Source organism: Henckelia pumila, chromosome 1 (genome assembly GCF_033568475.1).
Source record: "Henckelia pumila isolate YLH828 chromosome 1, ASM3356847v2, whole genome shotgun sequence".
NCBI classification, from domain to species: domain Eukaryota; kingdom Viridiplantae; phylum Streptophyta; class Magnoliopsida; order Lamiales; family Gesneriaceae; genus Henckelia; species Henckelia pumila.
In genome coordinates, this window is record NC_133120.1 from 138,876,764 (window position 1) to 138,896,691 (window position 19,928).

Sequence of the window (19,928 nt, forward strand, 5' to 3'; positions counted from 1 at the left end):
GGTACAGGATCTGAAAGTCGAATTTAAAAGGATAAACTTTTAATGTGTTTTCGCAATTAGGTAACGAGTAACTTGCTGATGTTTCATCCGACTCCAACAAAAAAAAACTCCGACTGCCGCGCAAACCCATGGCGCGACATGGCATACTTTTCACCACCTACCAAAAGCTCATTATTAATGAGGCCGCCAACCACCGGGAAAAGGTTTGGTGCATGCCATGGCCAGATTTTTTCATCGGCCTGCCACATATGCTCAACGCCGGTGGCTTTGTTAATAAATGAACTTAGCTGTGCGCCTTTGGTGTCAATAGCTACTTTAATGTGCTCGTTTTCTAAATGAGTGATCATAGGAGTATAATTAGTTATCTGAACCGGAATTCTAAGAAATTATTCGAATTTCACGAATTTTCAATTGCTATTAAATTTAATTCGATAAATTCTTTAATTCTAAAAATTCGAGTTTAGACACAAGTTAACAAATCAATCATCATCCTGTTCTTTTTTTAGGTTCTAAAATTACAAAGGCGCTCCTTTTTGGCGCAGGCATGACAGATGATTCGCCTTTTACGTACTTCCAAACCACCTCATTCAGCTCAATATCCGGTGCCGCGTCTTCTTTAGCAAAATTAAATAGCTCGGAGCGTTTGCTGCTTTCGTTTACGGCTATGTTGCGCTGTTCAAGGTCAACCTGTGCTGCTTTTGCGGTGTAAGGAGTGAAGTCGGGCTTGCTGGTAAAGCAATCGTATAACGGCATAGCTGCGGCATCGTACTGGCTCATTGGAGGAAGACCTAAAATAAGCTCCATGGTGCGCAAAACGCCCGAGGTTGAATACATGCCATGAATCACCGCGTTACGCTTTACATACGGCCCTGCAACAAACACAGGCGAACGTGTGCGTCGATATGGTCGGGGCCGTTTTGAGCGTCATCTTCCAAAATAAAAACTACCGACTCTTTCCAGATAGCGCTGTGCGATAAATGCTCAATAAACTGGCCTATGGCAAGGTCATTATCAGCTACTGCTGCAATAGGAGATATGGCGCCTTTGCGCTGTCCGCTGGTATGATCGTTTGAAATACGTACCGTATTGAAATGCGGTACAGCGTTTATAGTCAGTAACGAATCAAAATCATGTGCCCAGATCTCGGTACGTTTTATATCTTTAACATTTAAATCGAATCCCGGCGATTTCTGGCAAAAATGCCCTTCCAGCGATTTTAAGTTTGCCTTGCCTGGGTTGCCATCGCTTACAAACTCACCGTAAGTACGGTAGCTTACGCCCGCGCGTTTGCAATAATCCCATATAAAGCCATCGCGCGGATAGGCTGCTTTGCGGGTACCCTCAAAATCATAGTTACCACCGCGACCGCCATAGCTGGTTGGCCAGGTTTTTTCCACAAAATCCGTAGCATAGGCCGCCATGCTCCAGTTATGGCCGTCGGCACTTACCTCGGCATCAACATAGAAATTATCCAGCAGCACAAATTCGTTGGCTATGGCATGATGGTTAGGAGTTACTTTATTACCGAAGATACACAGCGAAGTATCGCCGTTACCCTGTGGCATATCGCCTAAAACCTGGTCGTAAGTGCGATTTTCTTTAATGATGTAGAACACATATTTAATAGGCGATTTATCACCTACCCGGCGCGGGATTGGGTTCCCTTCTTCTCCTTTGGCTGTTTTTTCAACTTTGGCGGTAAAGGGCGTATTGGCGTAAACCTGTTTGGTATAAGTTTTCAGCTCGGCATCGGTTGGGGTATTGATAAAGGATAAGGTACCTTTAAACAAGCCGCCGATATACTGCTCACGGCTGTTTATTGCACCTTGTTTATAACCGCTGTTGTCGGTTTTTTTAACCGGCTGTGGCCCTCTCGGATTAGCCATTGATGAAAAACCTTTGCCGTTTGATACCAGGATTTTATCACCTAACATTTTTACGTTGGTAGGGTACCAGCCGACCGGGATAAAACCCTTGCTTTTGCTGCTGCCGGGCATGGTTACATCAAATACGGCGAGACAGTTGTTATCGGCATTGGCTATGTATAATGTTTTTCCGTTAGATGATAGCGCCAGGCCGTTACTTGTTGAACCGGTGAGGCGGGTAGGGTAAAGGGCTGTAGCAATGGTTTCGACGATTTTATGTGTGGTTGTATTTACTACAGATACGGCGTTGTCATTAGCATCGGCCACATACAGGAATTTTCCTTTTTTATCTAAAAGCAGTTCATTAGGATGGCTGCTGGTTTTGATGGTGCTTAAGGTTTGGGTTGCAATGTTATAAAAGCCAAGCATATCGCCACCCCATAAAGAAATATAAAGCGTTTTTTCGTCCGGAGATAAAACGCAGCTATAAGCTTCGGCCGGAAGTTTTACCTGTTTAAGGATATCTTTTTTATCAGGATCGATAATATAAAGGGTACTGTCTTCTTTGGTAACCGAATACAGGCGGCTGTTGCTTTTGTTGGTTACCATACCTGTAGGGCATACCTTGTTTTTAGGCCAGGCATTTGGCGCTAACTTAATGGTATCAGGTGTTCCGAGTTTATTATTTGCGATATTGAACACCAGGATCCAGTTATCATTACCGCCCGACGCATACAATTTTTTCTCGTCGCGGCTAAAAGCAAGGCCATACCATGATTTTTTACTACTACTTCATCAAGCAGTTTTTCATTTTTAGGGTCGATCAGCTGTACCGATTGTGTGCTTTGGCCGTTATTGGTAACTGCCAATAATTTGCCCGATGACGATAGCTGCATATTAAGAGGCAGATCGCCAAGAGGCAGTGAACGCCCGGCGGGACTAAGCTTCCATCCGTTAGGTAATAATACTTGTCCTGTTTGTTCAATTTTACCCGGAGTTTGGGCGAACGATTGTAGCGCCGCACTTAAAAGGGTAATGCCGGCGATGAATTTTAGTTTCATAAGAAAACGATTGTAGCCAAAATTACAAATTCGTTTTATTCTGAAAGGCTTATTAACGGAAACTTAACATGACTTTTGAACTACAGATTTCCTACAGAATTTAAAATGGTTATTTTAGTAAACTTGAAATGTTGAACAAAAGTCCCTGCCATGTTTAATTTATTCAGAAAGAAGCAAATACCACTCATAATACATCAATATAAAAACTTGATTATTGCCCTTCCTGCGCATTGGCAGTATGAATCTGAAGGCGAGGATCAGGAGGCTTGTTTTGACCCGAAATCGAATAGTACCCTGCGTTTTAATATTATTGAGGCAATACCTCCACCGGGAATAACTGAAGAGAAAATTTGAAATTGCTGATCGCTGATCTGCCTTACGCAACCACAGTACATGGAAACCTTTTGGCAGGACCTGCTTATAAAGAGTCGGGCGATAATGGTACAATGATTACGCTTATTACCTGGCGATTGATAAAACCCGAACGAATGATGGCGGTTATCACGTATACTGTTTTATCTGCCGAGAAAGATTCATCATCAGAAAAGGAAACGCTTAAGCTGATCAGAACCTCGTTGTAAAATGCGCAATTAACGTAGTTAACAAGGTTTTGAAGTTTTAAAATGCTATATTGAACATACTTACTACTTAAACTTTATATCTATGAAAACTATTAAATTCTTCGCTTTTTTAACATTTATGCTGGCTGTGTCCTTTAAAGGTTTTTCACAAACTAAAACAGGACAGGTCTACCTGATTCGGGTAACGGGGTATGCAGGATCGGCGGTTAATTACAGGTTTTATGTTGATGATAAACTTGTCTGCAAAATGAAAAATAAAACTTTTTCCATACATGATATAGCTCCCGGTCAGCATACGGTTAGCGTAGTTAGCGGCGGCCTGTCAAACGGAAAAAAATCTGCTCCATTAACAATAACTGTTGAAGAAGGAAAAGTGAATTATGTAAGTGTTGTTAGTACCGAGGCCGGATATGTGAATAAAATAACCTGCCAGGAGATTACCCAAAACTCAGCGGATCCGCTACTGGCAAAGGCCAAACAGAAAAAGAATTGTGAAACAGCTGAATAAAAGCCGTTAGTTAACCAACTGTTTTTTTAAATTGGTTAGGACTGATACCTGTTTCCTTTTTAAACAACCGCGAAAAATATGGCAAGTTCTCAAAGCCGAGCTCGTACGCTATTTCTGAAACACTTTGATAATCGCTTTTGAGGCGGTTTTTGGCCTCGTTTACCAGGTAAATATGTATCAGTTCAATAGCCGTCTTTCCTGTTTCCTGCTTAAGCAAGTCGCTCAGGTAACGCGGAGAAAGGTTGAGTTGCGAAGCTAACGCGTTAACAGATGGCAGCCCCTGGGTTAGCAGCAATCCATTTTTAAAATAAGCGGCCAACACTTCATTAAATTTCGATACAGTTTTGCCCGAAAGTTCGGTACGGTTAATAAACTGGCGTTTGTAAAACCGCTGCGAGTATTTCAGGATCGAGTCAATATGGGTTAGCATAATATCGCGGCTGTACTCGTCGGTATTATTGCGGTATTCGGCTTCTATCTTGTAATAAAGGTCCCACATGATCTGCTCTTCTGAGGGCGAAAGGTGCAGGGCTTCGTTGGCTTCGTAATCGAAAAAAGCATATTTGCTTATTTCGGTATGCAGAAAGTGGCCGTTCAGAAAATCTTCGTGAATGAACATGATAAATGCGTCTTCATCATATTCAACACTGTTAAACTGAATTACCTGCCGGGGTTTGATAAACATCATGCTGCCGTTATCATGGTCATATTTGGTGCGGCCATACATGATATGCCCAGCTTTAAGTTTTTTAAAGCCGATCATATAAAAATCGGATGTAAACTCCCTCTCGCCAAACCCGCAGGTATGGGTGCACCTGTATAAGCTAAAAAGCGGTTCTCCGGCATCGGAAAACCGTTAGAGCGGTGCATATCGGCCAAATTTTTAAAATGCTGCATGATGAATAAAGTTAAACAAATCTACGCCGGAATACGGCGTAGATTATGTCAGGATAATACCATTTAATATTATTTACCGTGTGCTGCTGCTGCAACCTCATTCCAGCTATCCCATTCAGCGGCGCGACCTTCATAAGTTTGTTTAACCCAAGGGTATGCGTATTTACCAAGGAATAAACGCAATGGAGGGTTATCGCTGTCAATCAATTTAAGTACAGCATCGGTAGTTGCTTCCGGTACACCGAAAATTTCATCGGTTAAACCAGCCTGGAAAGCAGCGCGTACGGCATCATACTCCGGCATTGCCACAGTTTGCGCGGCAGATGCTCCTGCCCAGTCGGTTGCAAAGCCGTTGGGTTCAATTAATGATACCTTTATCCCAAAGCCTTTTACTTCAGCAGCCAATGTTTCGCTTAAACCTTCCACAGCAAATTTAGAGGCATTGTATATGCCCAGTACAGGCAGGGTAATAAGCCCGAGCACGCTTGAAAGCTGAATGATATGGCCGTGTCCTTGCTCGCGCATAACCGGCAGTACCGCTTGTGATAACCATAGCAAGCCAAAGAAGTTGGTTTCCATCTGCTCGCGGGCTTCCTGCTCGGTGGTTTCTTCAATGCTACCAAATAAGCCGTAACCGGCGTTATTGATCAGCACATCAATGCTGCCGAAATGTTCTTTGGCTTTGTTGATAGCTGCAAAATCAGCAGCGCGGTCGTTTACGTCTAACTGTATCGGCAAAATATTGTTGCCATATTTGTTAACCAAGTCATCCAGCGAGCTTAAGTCGCGGGCGGTTGCTACTACTTTATCGCCTCTTTGCAATAGTGCCTCGGCCCATAGTTTACCGAAGCCACGTGATGCGCCGGTAATGAAAATTGTCTTTGCCATTTTTGTTGTTTTTAAATGATAAGACAAAATTAAAGCGGCAATTGCAGAGCGACTTATACAGAAGTAGGGAACACTGATACATTTTTACGCAGGCGCTTATAATTGGTAATAGCAGTGTCATTAGCGTAAAAAGTAAGCGGCAAAGCTTATCAAATTAAAGAGCTTCCTGTCTCCAATACCATTCTGTAGGAGCCTTGCCAAATTTTTTCTTGAAGGAGTATGAGAAATGAGCAAGGCTTTCGAAGCCAAGGTCGAGATATATGGCGGATGGCTTTTTGCTTCTTTTTTCTATTAGATGCCGGGCTTCTGTTAACCGTTTTTCCTGCAGCCAGTGCCGGGGCGCCATACCGAATATTTTTTGAAAATCGCGCTTAAACCCGGCAAGGCTTCTGCCTGTTAACCTCGCGAATTTTTTCGACAGGGATATTGAAATGGAAATTGCTGTGCATAAACTTTTCCAGGTCCATTTTATAAGGCTCCGAAAAATCAAACAAGAAATTCTTTAGTTCGGGCATCGTATTGATAAGGAGGTACACCGCCTCTTTTACTTTTAATATGCCCATGGCATTGGTGATCTGCTCGTTCGGGTGATGGACGTAGGGGATCACCGATTGAAAAAAAGCATGCAGGAAATCATTTTTAGGAATAAGTATGTTTGGCGGGCCAACATACTTATTCCCTATTTCTATTTGTTCGTCAAGCGCAATTTTCCTGAGCAGGTCTTCTTTTAAACAAATAACAATAGTTTGATATTCCTCCCCGTCAAGCGGCGTCTTGGTGAGCTCGCCCAACTGATTTCTATGGATCAGCAGCATCTCGCCTTTTTCCATCGAAATTTTCTCGCTGGCAGTTTCCATCGTAAAACGACCGGAAACCTGCAATACCAGGGTGGTATGTTCCAGGAATGCTACTTTATCCTTTCTCATTGACGAGAGGTAAGAGTAAAAGAGCACGCCGGAATAATTTCAGTTGGGTTAACCATTACGTAAAGATATAAAATGAAGAGGGCTTATGGTAGCAAGCAATTATCGTTGCAAATAGGTGCTGCCTAATATCGCGCCGGGCGCAAAGGTTGTATTAAGCGCGTCCATTTCTGCTGTAGTAAACTCAATACCCATGGCCGCTATGTTTTCGGGCAGGCGTGAACGGCGGCTCATGCTTACCAGCGGCATCATATGATCGCCCTGCGCGTTTACCCAGGCAATGGCTACTTGTGTAGGCGTATATCCTTTATCTTTTGCTATTTGTTTTAACACCTCAACTTTCTCCAGGTTTTTAACCAGGTTTTCGCCCTGAAAACGTGAAAAATGGTTATGATAGCTATCTGCCGGAAGTGGGGCTTTCATGTCGCCGGTTAGCAGGCCTTCGGCTGTATTGGCAAAGGCTACAACGGCAATACCCAGTTCTTTTGCGGTTGGCAGCAGGTCGCTTTCAATTTGCCTGTCGGCTAAAGAATAGCCTATCTCCAATGCTGATACAGGATATACGCTATTGGCTTTGCGTAATTGCTCTGATGTAATTTCAGAAACGCCGAGGTGACGTACTTTTCCTTCTTTGATGAGGTCGGCGATGGTGCCTATCACATCTTCTACCGGAACGCTGTTGTCTAACCGGCATGGCTGATATAAATCAATAGTATCTATACCCAAACGTACTAAAGAGTAATTGATGAAGTTTTTGATAGCTACGGGGCGTAGATCCAGCCCAAGCCATTGGCCGCCATAAAATATCGCGCCAAATTTTACGCTGATAAAGGCATCATCCCTTCGGCCTTTAATGGCTTTACCTACCAGCAGCTCGTTATGGCCTGCGCCATAAAAATCGCCGGTGTTCAGAAAATTAATGCCATTATCCAATGCCTCCTGAATGGTGGCAATACTTTCATTTTCGTCGCCGGCACGGCTTCCCCAAACAGAGGACATACGCATGCAGCCTAATCCAAGTTTTGAAACTAAGGGGCCGTTTTTGCCAAGGGCTATTTTTGATATTGTTGTCATCGTTGTTTTGTTTTATAAATTAACAATACAAAGATGCAGGTTGTTCGCTCCTGGCCGATTTCTTCTACGGCTCAAATTGCTTACCTGTACGGCTCAGTTATGTTACGCGTATACTACTGGAGTTAATATTGATTTTGATACTAAAGTTGATCGGAAATGGAAATATTATATTCATTGCCGTTGACTTTAGTCAACGGTGCGAAATGCGCCTCAGCAGGGCTTTAGCCCAATTAATCAGGTTGCGTTTGGCTAAAGCCCTTTGTTTTTCCTATTATTCCGTTGACTAAAGTCAACGGCAATGAAGTAATTTATTGGATCGGATCTAAACAGATTTAAGACTGCCGTGCTCTTCGTAGAAATTTTACTTCGGATATAAGTGTTGCCACAAAAATAAGACTGCCGCCTAAAAGCAAACGCCAGGTAAACCCTTCGCCCAAAATGAAAAAGGCGGCTATAGCTCCAAATACCGGTTCGAAAAGGTAGATGATGGATACCCTTTCGGCGCTGATATGTCGTTGCGCGATATTTGACACCGTGTACATGTAGGCCGTAGAGAATAGGGAGCAGTAGGCAATCCCTATCCAGAAAGTATTACTTTCCGGTAGCCAGTTGGTATTAACATCGGTTACAGCAATGCAACCGGTAAATAATGCGCACGCGGCAAACATGGGTACAATGGTGTTTACTATATCTTTCGATCTGGAATGTGTTTCTACCTTAATAAGGTAAACAGCAAAGGCAACGGCCCCGGCAATGGTATACAAATCGCCAATGTTGACTGAAAAATCTTTTTTGATTGAAATGATGGATAAGCCGATTAAAGCAATAGTTGCCGCGATCCAGATTTTAACCGGTGCTACAGTTCTGTATAATATGATTTTCATAAGGGGATAATTACCACACACATGCCCGCAACAAACGAACATTGTGAAGCTGTGCTGTACTTAATACCCAGAGTTTGAAAATAGATACCGGCAGTAAGCGGAATAGCTAAAGTAAAACCTGTTTTTACAGCACCCCAGGAGATTGTTTTTAAGCGTTTCCAAAAGATGACGGAAAGCACCGTTGTAGCAGCCAAAAAACGATAAAATAAAAACGCCGATGAGGATGCCTGGCCAATAGCCAGTTTAGTCACCGAAAATGAGATCCCCCAAAAGGCGGTACCCAATATCAATAAAACAAGCAGTATATTTTTTTTACCCATCTCTTATCAGTCTGTTAACATTTTTTTCATCATTAAATCAATTTGCTCATCAGCACCTAAGCGGAAGATATGCTGATCAAATTCCACGAAACCATTCTTTTATAAAAGCTGATAGCCTTTGATTTTTTTCCCATACCCCAAGCCATACATATTTCGCATTAATCTCATCTGCTACCTGGATGGCCTTGCCATAAAGCAACTGGCCCACTTTTTTGCCGTGAAATGCCTGCGATACATAGATCCGTTCAATTTCAAGCGCATGTGTGTCTTTAATTTCTGTTTGCGCCTGCCCCAGGTTTAACTTCAGGTAGCCAATTACTTCGCCGTTTAATGCCGCGAAGTAAAATTGAGACCACTCATTGTTTAGCTCGGCGGACAATCTTTCTACAGAAAAAACTCTCGTTGAGATAGGCATTCATATCCTCTTCGGAGTTAACTGCCGAAAAAGTTTCAAAGAATGTTTGGATACTTATTTGTTGAAGTTGAATGATATCGGTTTGTGCAACCTTATCAATCGTTAAATTTTCCATAGCACAAATTTACCGTATCGTTATATGCTATAAAATGCTATTTTTTGATCTATTAATGCGTAAATTGCATTAATGGATTTTCAGCAGATCAGATATTTTTTAGCATTAGCAAAAGAGCTTCATTTTTGGAACACGGCCGGTAAAATGAATATTACCCAATCGGCGCTGAGCCGCCAGATCCAGTCGCTTGAAAGTGAGTTGGGGGTATTGCTATTTGAAAGAAACAAACGAAATGTTAAACTAACCCCGGCAGGTAAGTTTTTAAAGGATAAGTGGGAGGTGGAGCTGAACGAGCTGGAATTTATTCATCAATTTGCCCGTCAAATACATTTGGGCGAAAGGGGAACGATAAGGATCGCACATCCTGATTCTATATCCGCCTCAATTATTCCTGATATCATGGCGAGCATTTCTAACGCTTTTCCCAGGTTACAGATAGAACTGGTACAGGTACTCTATGAAAATCAGCAGGAATTTTTACTGAACTATAAAATTGATTTGATCATTACCCGGGATATGAATAGCGCTCCCGGTATCCGGTCGGAGAAAATTTACACCGATAACCTGTCAATCGTTGTTCCTGAAAACCACCCATATCGTACCATTGACGATCTTTCGAAAGAAACGCTTCGGCAGCAAAAATTCATATTGCCAATAAAAGATGAGGGCAGCAGCTACAGCGACATTATTCATCAAATGTTTAAGGCGCTGGAGGTTGTGCCCGATGTTTACCTGCATTCAGAATTTGGGTCGACCATTATAGCGCTTGTGCGGAAAGGCCTTGGCGTAGCGATACTGCCCGATTCCTATATGTATCATGAAAGCCCGGGATTACGGTTTATCAAACTCCCTTTTAAAACCGATTTGTATCTTAACTGGCGTGCCGAAGACCATAACCCCGTGCTGTCAAACGTGCTTAAATTGATTTTGAATTAATAACAAACCATCGGTCGGCAGCTTCGTGAAGTCTATTCAAATCTGATGCTTGACCGGAAGCCCAGGCGATGATCCCATCGGGGCGGATCAACAGAGCGTTTAAACCCAATTGGTTTTTCGCTCTGCCAGAAACATAGCTGATCTGGTTACTGTATTCAGCTGCAAAGGTTTTAAGCGAATCATTGCCGTCGAAATCAAGCAGGATGCCTTTGCCATTGTGCATTAATCCGCCAATGGTTGAACCATCTTCAAACTCAAAATTGGGAACGCTGTGACCGGTTAGCGGATGATTGCCGTTAAGTTGGTAATGAGTGTGAATGCCCCACACGCGGCCTGCAAAATAGGTAGCGCCGTCTCGCGTATTGATCAAATCTCGGATAACGGCATTCAGCGCACGGGCACCCGGATCAGGTTTCATAATAGCTACCTGGGCACGCGACCAATCTAAAACCTGTGCACCAATTGGGTATCGCTCGCTATAATAACTATCCAACAAACTTTCGGGGGCTTCCTCCCGGGTAGTTCCGGCGAGTTTCCAGCCCAGGTTCATGGCATCGCCCAGGCCAAGGTTTAATCCCTGCCCACCCAGCGGCGAGTGGATGTGCGCTGCATCGCCGGCTAAAAGCACCCTGCCGTTGCGGTAAGTTGTGGCTTGTCGCGCGTGGTCGGTCCAGGTGGTAGCTGTATGCAAGGCGGAGATGGTAACGTTGGTTCCTGATACGCGGCGCAAAACCTCCTGGATATGTTCAAGCGTAATTGGCTCATCTGAACCATGAAACACACCGCCATCAAAATCCTGGATCACTACGTAACCCGGTTGCGACTGCATGTACATGCCTCTTTCTGTCACGTTCCGTCCCGGTTTGAGTTTTTCCGGGTCAGCCATATCAATCCGGGTGGTGTAGCCGGTAAATTCGGGCTCGGTACCGGCAAATTCAAAGCCGGCGAGTTTGCGCACAACACTCCGGCTGCCATCACAGCCTACAAGCCATTTGGCTTTAAAAGATTGATGGCCCGCCTCAACAGTAACTTCATCGGCGTTTTGCTGAAAGCCGGTAATGGCGAGCCCGCGCTTGATCTCCACACCCAGTGATTCTGCCCGGCGGGCAAATACCGTTTCAAGTTCCTGCATTTCAGAAATTAAACTTGTTGCGGGAGAGCCTGGCAGGCGGCATTGCCATTGCGAAGTGTCAACGTTGCCTTCCAGAAACGGGATGCCGGCAAAATGCCCTACCTGGCGTTGAGCTCCCTCTTTGGCATGTAAATGAGGGTTTTTAATGCGTTTATGCACCTCAAGCTGTTCAAGCAAGCCGCGGCGATAAAGCGCCTCAATGGTAGGTGCCGAGAGGCCACGGATGCCGAAAGGTAATTGCTTTAAAGGAGTATTGGGGGCTTCGGCTTTTTCCAGTATCAGGACTGAGCATTTGGCCAGGGCGAGTTCGCAGGCGAGGAACAGGCCTACAGGCCCTGCGCCGGAGATGATTACATCATATGTAGATTGATCTTGTGCTTTCATTTTAAATAAATTGATGCACAAAATTGTGGAATGCCGCTGGATCAGGATTGTATAAACGCGACAAAATCATTGCCACTTACAGTCTGCTTCCTTTTATTGGCTTTGCGGGCAAAGGCAGCAGGCGTGGTGCCGCTGTAGCGCTTAAATTCGCGACTCAGGTGCGATTGATCGGTATAGCCTAACTCATGGGCTAAACCCGCGAGATTGATATCCGGATTATGCCATAATTGGTTTCGCACCTGCTCAAAACGGATCAGGGCAGATACATCTTTAACCGTATGGCCGGAAGACTGCTTAAAATTCCGTTCCAATGTACGGACAGTAGCATGGGCCGCCTCTGCTACCTGGCTCACGGGCATGGTGCCATTTGCCTTCCGCATGGCAGATCCGGCTTTGGATAACAGATTGTTTGCAGCAAGCTGCAGACGTGCATCAAGGAAGTACTGCTTTACTACAGTTATCGCTTCATCTACCTTATCGGTATTAATCAACTCATTCAACTCAGGTTGAATCCGGGCGACAGGATGTTCAAACACATGCATACCACCTTTGCCGGATGGCAGGCCAAGCAGATCAAATACCGTCCAGGGAAAAAAACGCACGCCGATGATCTCCAACCGGTTCTTTGTGTAAAAAATAGCCGGTTGATTGAGCAGTCCCATCATAAACGGCGATGGTAATGCTTGTAAGCCGCCTTTGTATGAGGCACTAAAAATGCTGCCGAAATAAAAAAATGATCTCCGCGTAGCCATCAGGTTGTACTTCAAAGGCCGATTGTTGTTCGCCAAAATCGCCGATATTGTACCAAAAGCATTTTATGATATCCTTAAGCTCTTCGGGAGGGGTAAATTCCTGGTGCTGCATTTTTAAAGATAGGGTATTTTGTTTGCAGTAGGCGCCGGTAGCCTGATCCTGAGCTACAAAATATCATCAAGCGAAAAGCCTCAGACCCTTCGATCCAAGGCTTTTACCTGATTTACTTGATCACCGTAACCTTTAAGTATGTGGCGTTTATGGACGTACTGGTTGCGGTATCGCCTTTGTTTTGACTGTTGAATAGCGCTTCCAGTTCCTGCTGCAGTTCTGCGCTTTTGTTATTTTTTTCGGCGGCTTCAAATGCATTCATGGTAGGGCCATAATAGTTTTTGAAAGCCTCAACAAACTTTGTCGGGCTATAAGGAGCCTTGAAAGTAAAAGTTTCTTTAGCAAAGGAAATATTTTGTTTCCTGATGCCCGCGTTAACGAAGCGCTCTATCACACTTTCTTCAACGCCCCACAGCATCGGACTGATAAAGCCCTCGGGTGGCGGCGGCATATAAGCCGAACTGATTTTTAGTATTTGGGCTACCAGGGTAGGGTCTCCGGGAATCCAGTTACCCATAACAATTTTACCGCCGGGGCGTACAACACGGACCATTTCTTTGGCAACGTCTGAAGGTTTTGGTGCGAACATGGCGCCAAATATGCTAACCACAAGGTCAAATGAATTATCTTTTAATTGGTTCAGATCACTGGCATCGCCTTCGCTGAATGTACATTGGGTTAGTCCTTCTGCCTTGGCGCGCGCGTTTCCTGCTGCCACAAGGTTCGCAGCGATATCAACGCCCGAAACATCGGCGCCAAGCCTTGCCTCCGGAATGGCGGTTGTGCCATCACCGCACCCGAGGTCAAGTACCCTAAGGTTTTTGGTAATTCCTAATTTACTAACCAGCTCTTCGCCACTTTCGCGCATAGTTGCTGCAATTTGTGTGAAGTCGCCTTTTTCCCATAGTGCTTTGTTGGGGTTCATAATGTTGATGATTTAAATATTTGATTTTCAAATTGTTTATTTGCATTTAGCAATATCAAAGGTAGCTTTGAAAGTAAAAGGGCGTTTGTCTGAAAAGTCCAGATAAATGACTTTGAAGTCCAAATGTGATAAAATTTAGGTTTTAGGTGTTTTATGAAAAATCTGTATGAAAGTGTGTTGCAGCATCCGAATTATCACCGGCAGTCTAGCTGTAATGATTCCCTGATCACCATATTTAGCTGCCCTGCAGAAGCGCGTTTGATGAAGAATAAATTCTCGACGCTTTGGACGCAATTCAACTATCTTTTTTATGTGGTAGAAGGTAAAAAGATCTGGCATACATCTGAAGGTTCTTACAGTATTGAGGCCGGCAATTGTGTTTTTGTGAGGAAGGGGGCATTTGTGCTGGAGCAGTTTTTTGATATAGGTTTTTGCCTGGTGCTATTTTTTATTCCTGATGATTTTATTTGTCAAACGCTCGGTAAAAAATTTAACCCGCCTGTTAAGCAATCCAGCCATCGGCAGGTGATCAGGTTAAACTCCTCCGATACACTGGCCGGGTTCTTTCATTCTATGGCTTCCTATTTCAGCGAAGCAAGGGAGCCTGCACATTCGTTACTGGAATTAAAATTTAAAGAACTGATTTTAACCATAGCCGATAACCCTGTTAACGCCGAGTTGTTATCTTACTTCTGTACGCTGGTAAATGAACCGGGCACGGCGGCCCTGGAACGGATCATGACTGATAATTTTCGCTATAACCTGAAGATAGAAGAATTTGCCCAGTTGAGTAATCGCAGTCTTTCTGCTTTTAAAAGGGATTTTCAAGCGATATTCAAAACTACGCCAGGCAAATGGCTGCTGGAAAAGCGTTTGTTCTATGCCAAAAGCCTGTTAAGCATTAATAGTAAGAAAGCGGTAAGCGATGTAGCTTTTGAAAGCGGGTTTGAAACATTGGCCCATTTTAGCAGGGCATTTAAACAGCGCTTTGGCGTAACCCCGTCCTCGATGGCTGGTATACCGGCGGGAGCGGAAGTGGCCCCGGAAGAGTAAAAAAATAAGAAGACTCAAATCGTATGATCTGAGGGGAGCTCATGAATAGCTGTGATCGCTATAACATTGACCCAGCTAAAGATTGTGTTCGGCTTTGGAACGCTTTATCCTATTGAAAATATAATAAATAGTTAAGGCAAGAACAGTCCAGTAGAAGGCAAACCCGATAAGAAAGAATGGTGGCGGTGTATCCGGCTCTTGCCTCAAAAGGTTAATATAAGGCAACAAGTGGCCTATTAAGATTGCTTTAACAGGTAGTAAAATGTTGGAGATTATGCTCTTCCATCCGGTTTGTGATCCCGCTTCCAGAAAAGATTCGCCGTGCGCCGGAAACATCCGGATTTCTGACAAAGAAAGTGAGTTCGTGATAAATTGAAAAACGAACGCAATAACGAGGAAGAGAATAACAAATTTGGTTCTTGAAATCTTCATAGCCGTGATTTTAATGAATATTGCTAACGAATATAAAGTTAAATAAAAGAACTTTGTATTTCAAAGTTGATGATAAAAATATTTTTACGCCATGAAAAGCGGTAGCTATTTCCTGATATCAATCAATGTGCCCGGCATTACATATTTAAATAGCGTATCCATATCTGTATTAATTAGAGCGATACATCCGTTAGTCCAGTCTGTAGAGCTATCGCGTTGTGAAGGGGTGCCATGTATCATTACGCCTACACCCGGTTTAACTCCCCTTTTTAGTGCCAGAGTACGATCGGCCTGGTTAGGGTAGGAGATCCAGAAGCTTTTGTAATACTTATCATCCCGGTCTGTTTTGTTATCCAGGTAATAAACTCCTTGCGGAGTGCGGGAGTCGCCGTCCGAAATCTTATTTCCCCGGGGATTTCTACCCAGGCTTATTCTGAATTGAAAAAGATTTTTTCCGTTTTTCCTGAGATACATGGTCCGGGCACTTTTATATACAATTACGCTATCGGCCGTTGCGCAAATAGCAGCAAGATTTTTTAAAATTTCATCAGGGCTTTTGGAATGGCTGCCACGAATAGCTGCCCAACGGTCCCAGCGCGAAATGGCATAATCATCTTTATTTAAAGAATCAATAGCCGTCGTGGTGAACCGCTGTAATCTTAATGTTTCCTTTTCCCGATAGATCATGCCTTCGTTTCTCAGAAGTACAGGCATATATTGCCTGAAATTGAGTAATACGCCGGCATTGTCCCTAACCAAAATTGTTGTATCAATATTAGTCGGAATCAATTTCATCACAGAATCAAGTTCAGCGGTTTGTGACCGTGAACCACAGGAGTAACATGACAAGGAAAGAAGTACAATCAAATAAAACAGATAGTGATAAGGCTTCATTAGGTTTATGATAATATTATAAAGCTAATAAATTTCAGGCAAGGGATTATAAGATCTATAGTTAGCGGGCTTTTGATCGCCCCGTAAATTGTAACTTTTGTCTCAGTTGTAAGATGTTCAGGTATTTTAATTGATTTTTATCTAACTTTCGTTTTATTTTGTTGAATCCGTTTTCCGGTAAACCGGAGATCAACCAATTAATTTAGCTATTTATCTTCCCGGGACGCAGAAAGTGACGAGATCAATGGGTGCAATAAAGGATTTCACGGCCGCCGCTAAAGAAACAGATCTTTGGGATCTTTTCAGAGCGGGTAACCGGGACGCTTATACCGAGCTGGTGAGCAGGTATGCCAAAGCCCTTTTTAACTATGGTTACCGTTTTAACCAGGATGAAGCTTTTATTGAAGATTGTATACAGGACCTGTTTTTTGATCTTTGGCAGGGGCGGGAGCGCATTAACGCCACGCCGGCGGTAAAAGGCTATCTTTTTAAAGCGATGCGCCATCGTGTTTTTCGCGAACAGGCAAATTGGCAACGAAACCAGGCGCTTGACGAATCCTATGATTTCCTGGTTGATTTCAGTATTGAAACCCGGCTGATTGCCGAGGTTGATGTCACATTACTTAGCACACGGGTACAACAGGTACTCAACGAGTTGCCGCCACGCCACAGGGAGGTACTTTATCTTCGCTTTTTTGAAGAACTGGATTTTAACGAGATCGAACAGATAATGGGTATTAACCGCCAATCGGTGCATAACCTGTTGCAACGCGCCTATAAAAGCTTCAAAGCCAACTGGGCGGTATTTGTTTTTGTATTGATGCTTATAAAAACATCTAAATTAATTCACTGATATTTAGTGATTTGTAAATAAAATTAAAATTTCCTCAATTTTTTGACCAGTAAGTGAGTATTCCGGGGCGGTTTTCTGATATATAGGGTATAACCAACTGTACACCGACGCCCAGATGACCGATTATTCGAACTTCGAAGTTGAAGACTTTCTGCATGATGATTTTTTTATTGACTGGGTTTTGAAAAAAGAACCGGATCATGATGCTTTTTGGGCGGCGTGGCTGAACCAATACCCGGAAAAACAAAAAACAATTGATGAAGCAGCGGCAATAGCCGGATCAATCAGGATCAAGCCCCTGAAAGTTAGCCTGTCTGACGAAAAGGTAAACGCAATGATTGCCGGTTTGCAGCAAAGGATCAGCGTGCCGGAAAAAAAGAAAACCGCTATTTACCGGACAATGTGGGTGAGGATTGCCGCGGCCATTTGCGTATTTGCTACGGTTGGTACCTGGTTTTACCTGTCATACTATAAAAAGATTAATCAGGGCCCGGTAATTGAGATTGTCAATATGCTGAATGTCTCCAACCAAAGTCATGTGGCCAAACTGATACGGATGAGTGATGGGAGCCTGGCGGTTATAAAACCCGGATCGTCATTGCGATATCCCGCTACATTTGGTGATACCAGGGACGTTGTGTTAACCGGCGAAGCTTTTTTTGAAGTACATAAAAATCCCCATAAACCATTTCTTGTTCACAACGGAAATATCATTGTTAAAGTGCTTGGTACCAGCTTTACAGTTAAAAGCATAGCCGGAAAGCAGGACGTTAAGGTAGTAGTAAACACAGGACGTGTTTCCGTATATGATGGCGCCGCGGATGAAAAGGATCCCGATCGGCCTAAAGAAGTTATTCTTACCCAAAACCAGCAGGTGGTTTTCTCGGCCGGTAAGCAGAATAATGAAAAACAATTGCTCCCCCGTCCGCTCATCTTGTCGCAGGTACGGGCCCCTAAAGAATTTACGTTTGATAATGCCCCGGTTATTTCAGTTATAGAGAAGATCAATAAAGCCTACGGCGTAAACATTGAGTACGACCGCGAGAAACTGGAAAAACTTACCCTGACAACCTCCATTTCAGAAAAGCCATTGGATGAAAAGGTGAGGATCATTTGTAAAGCATTAAATATGGAATGCAGTTTTAAGGACGGACGGATCATCATAGGTTCACCGGATAACAAACTTAGTTCCGGCAGATAATCAATTAGTACAATTTAAATCAAATTATGAAGAAAAGCAGATCACCTGACATCAACCCTCAATAAACAAAAACCGGCAATATTTGCGGTACTGCCGGTTAAGTTGTTTGCCCCATTTTTCACACGTTCAAATGTTTCTTGGCCCAGGGCCGAGGTGGGGCTTTTTTTGCCAGTTACCAAATCAATAACTAACCAAAACTAAAGTATGAAATATAAACCTATACTCCTAAAAATAATGAGAATTACGCTTGTACAGTTAACTATAATTCTTACATTATTCGGAAGTGCTTTTGCCAAAACTTCAAGGGCCCAGGCGGCCCTTGAAACCCGTGTTTCGATATCAGAATCAAATAAATCGCTCAAAAGTGTCTTGCGGACGCTGGAAAGCAAAAGTCATGTTTCCTTTACCTTTGTTTCAGAACTGATCAATGCCGATCAAAAGGTTAATTTATCGGTAAGCGACCTTAAATTAAGCGAAGTGCTTGATTTGCTTTTATCGCCAATCAATCTCAGTTATGAAGCTTCGGGTAATGTCATTGTGATCAGCAACAAGGACATTCAGCAAAACGTCATGACTATTATCCGCCCGGAAATAGATTTATCACGGGCACCCGTAAAAGGCAATGTGGTTGATGAAAAAGGCCTGCCGCTTCCGGGTGTATCTGTCAAAATCAAAGGCACCCAAACCGGAACAGTGACTGACGTAAATGGTGACTTTTCCTTAAATGTGGCTCCGGGTACAGTTTTGATAGTAAGTTATATTGGCTTTGAAACCCAGGAAGTTACTGCAGGTGCCGAACCGGTGAAAGTTAAACTGGTATCCAGCAGCAGCAGCCTTAACGAGGTTGTAGTTGTAGGTGCTACGTTTAAAAAATCAGATTTAACCGGCGCGGTAGCCAGTATCGAATCAAAAACACTTGAAGAAAGGCCGGTTACCAACGTAGGTGAAGCATTGCAAGGCCGCGTTTCGGGTGTTTTTGTAAGCGGAGGTTCAAAGCCGAGCGATGATGCCAGCATCCGCATCCGTGGCATCAATACCATTAACTCCGGCTCAAGCCCAATATATGTGGTTGATGGTTTGGTTATGGAAAACAACCTGGGCGGCTTTAAATCTATTAACCTGAATGATGTTTCATCGGTTCAGGTGCTGAAGGATGCATCTGCTACTGCTTTATACGGTTCAAGAGGTGCCAACGGCGTTGTGATCATTACTACTAAAAAAGGTAAAAGAAAAGCAGGCGACGGCACGGTTACTTATGAAGGCTGGGGTGGTTTTACAAACATCATGCGCATGCCTTCAACCATGAATGCCAACCAACTGTTTGATCTGCGTACCGATGCATACGCCAATGGTTACCTAAAAGATAATCCAACCGCAAACCGCCAGGATTATATCAACAACACACTGCTAAAAACCAATATAGCTTTTTCACAGCAGGAATTTGAGACCCATAACAGTGGTCAGAGTTTTAACTGGCTTGACCAGGTAAAACAAACAGGATATCAGCAAAATCATTCGGTTGCGTTTTCCGGTGGTTCAGAACGTGGTACTTTTTATCTAAGTATGGGTTACGCGGGTACAAAAGGTATTATCGACGAAACCAAACAGAATAAATATACCGGCCGCTTTAATGCCGAATATGATGTTAAACGCTGGTTAAAAGTTGGTACCAATACCGGTTTTACCCGTACTGATGATAATATACCTACCGATGATGTGTATA

At 43.5% G+C, this 19,928-nt stretch overlaps 6 protein-coding genes across 6 annotated transcripts; 3 read left to right on the top strand and 3 right to left on the bottom strand.

The window, feature by feature from the left end:
- Nucleotides 1-6,825: 6,825 nt before the first annotated feature.
- On the bottom strand, nt 6,826-7,797 carry LOC140874081 (probable aldo-keto reductase 2). Its single transcript, XM_073277356.1, has one exon. It carries the CDS (start codon nt 7,795-7,797, stop codon nt 6,826-6,828), a length of 972 nt encoding a protein of 323 aa, XP_073133457.1.
- Nucleotides 7,798-9,603: 1,806 nt separating this feature from the next.
- On the top strand, nt 9,604-10,321 carry LOC140874082 (uncharacterized). The gene is made up of 2 exons (XM_073277357.1): nt 9,604-10,245; nt 10,295-10,321. Exons 1-2 carry the CDS (start codon nt 9,604-9,606, stop codon nt 10,319-10,321), a joined length of 669 nt encoding a protein of 222 aa, XP_073133458.1.
- Nucleotides 10,322-10,447: 126 nt separating this feature from the next.
- On the bottom strand, nt 10,448-11,983 carry LOC140874083 (monoogygenase CPUR_05431-like). The gene has a single exon (XM_073277358.1). The coding sequence runs from the start codon at nt 11,981-11,983 to the stop codon at nt 10,448-10,450; it is 1,536 nt and encodes a 511-aa protein (XP_073133459.1).
- A 976-nt stretch (nt 11,984-12,959) lies between these two features.
- On the bottom strand, nt 12,960-13,772 carry LOC140874084 (uncharacterized). Its single transcript, XM_073277359.1, has one exon. The coding sequence runs from the start codon at nt 13,770-13,772 to the stop codon at nt 12,960-12,962; it is 813 nt and encodes a 270-aa protein (XP_073133460.1).
- Nucleotides 13,773-13,925: 153 nt separating this feature from the next.
- LOC140874085 (uncharacterized) lies at nt 13,926-14,825 on the top strand. Its single transcript, XM_073277360.1, has one exon. It carries the CDS (start codon nt 13,926-13,928, stop codon nt 14,823-14,825), a length of 900 nt encoding a protein of 299 aa, XP_073133461.1.
- Nucleotides 14,826-16,395: 1,570 nt separating this feature from the next.
- Nucleotides 16,396-17,004, top strand: LOC140874086 (uncharacterized). Its single transcript, XM_073277362.1, has one exon. The coding sequence runs from the start codon at nt 16,396-16,398 to the stop codon at nt 17,002-17,004; it is 609 nt and encodes a 202-aa protein (XP_073133463.1).
- The last annotated feature ends 2,924 nt before the right edge of the window (nt 17,005-19,928 follow it).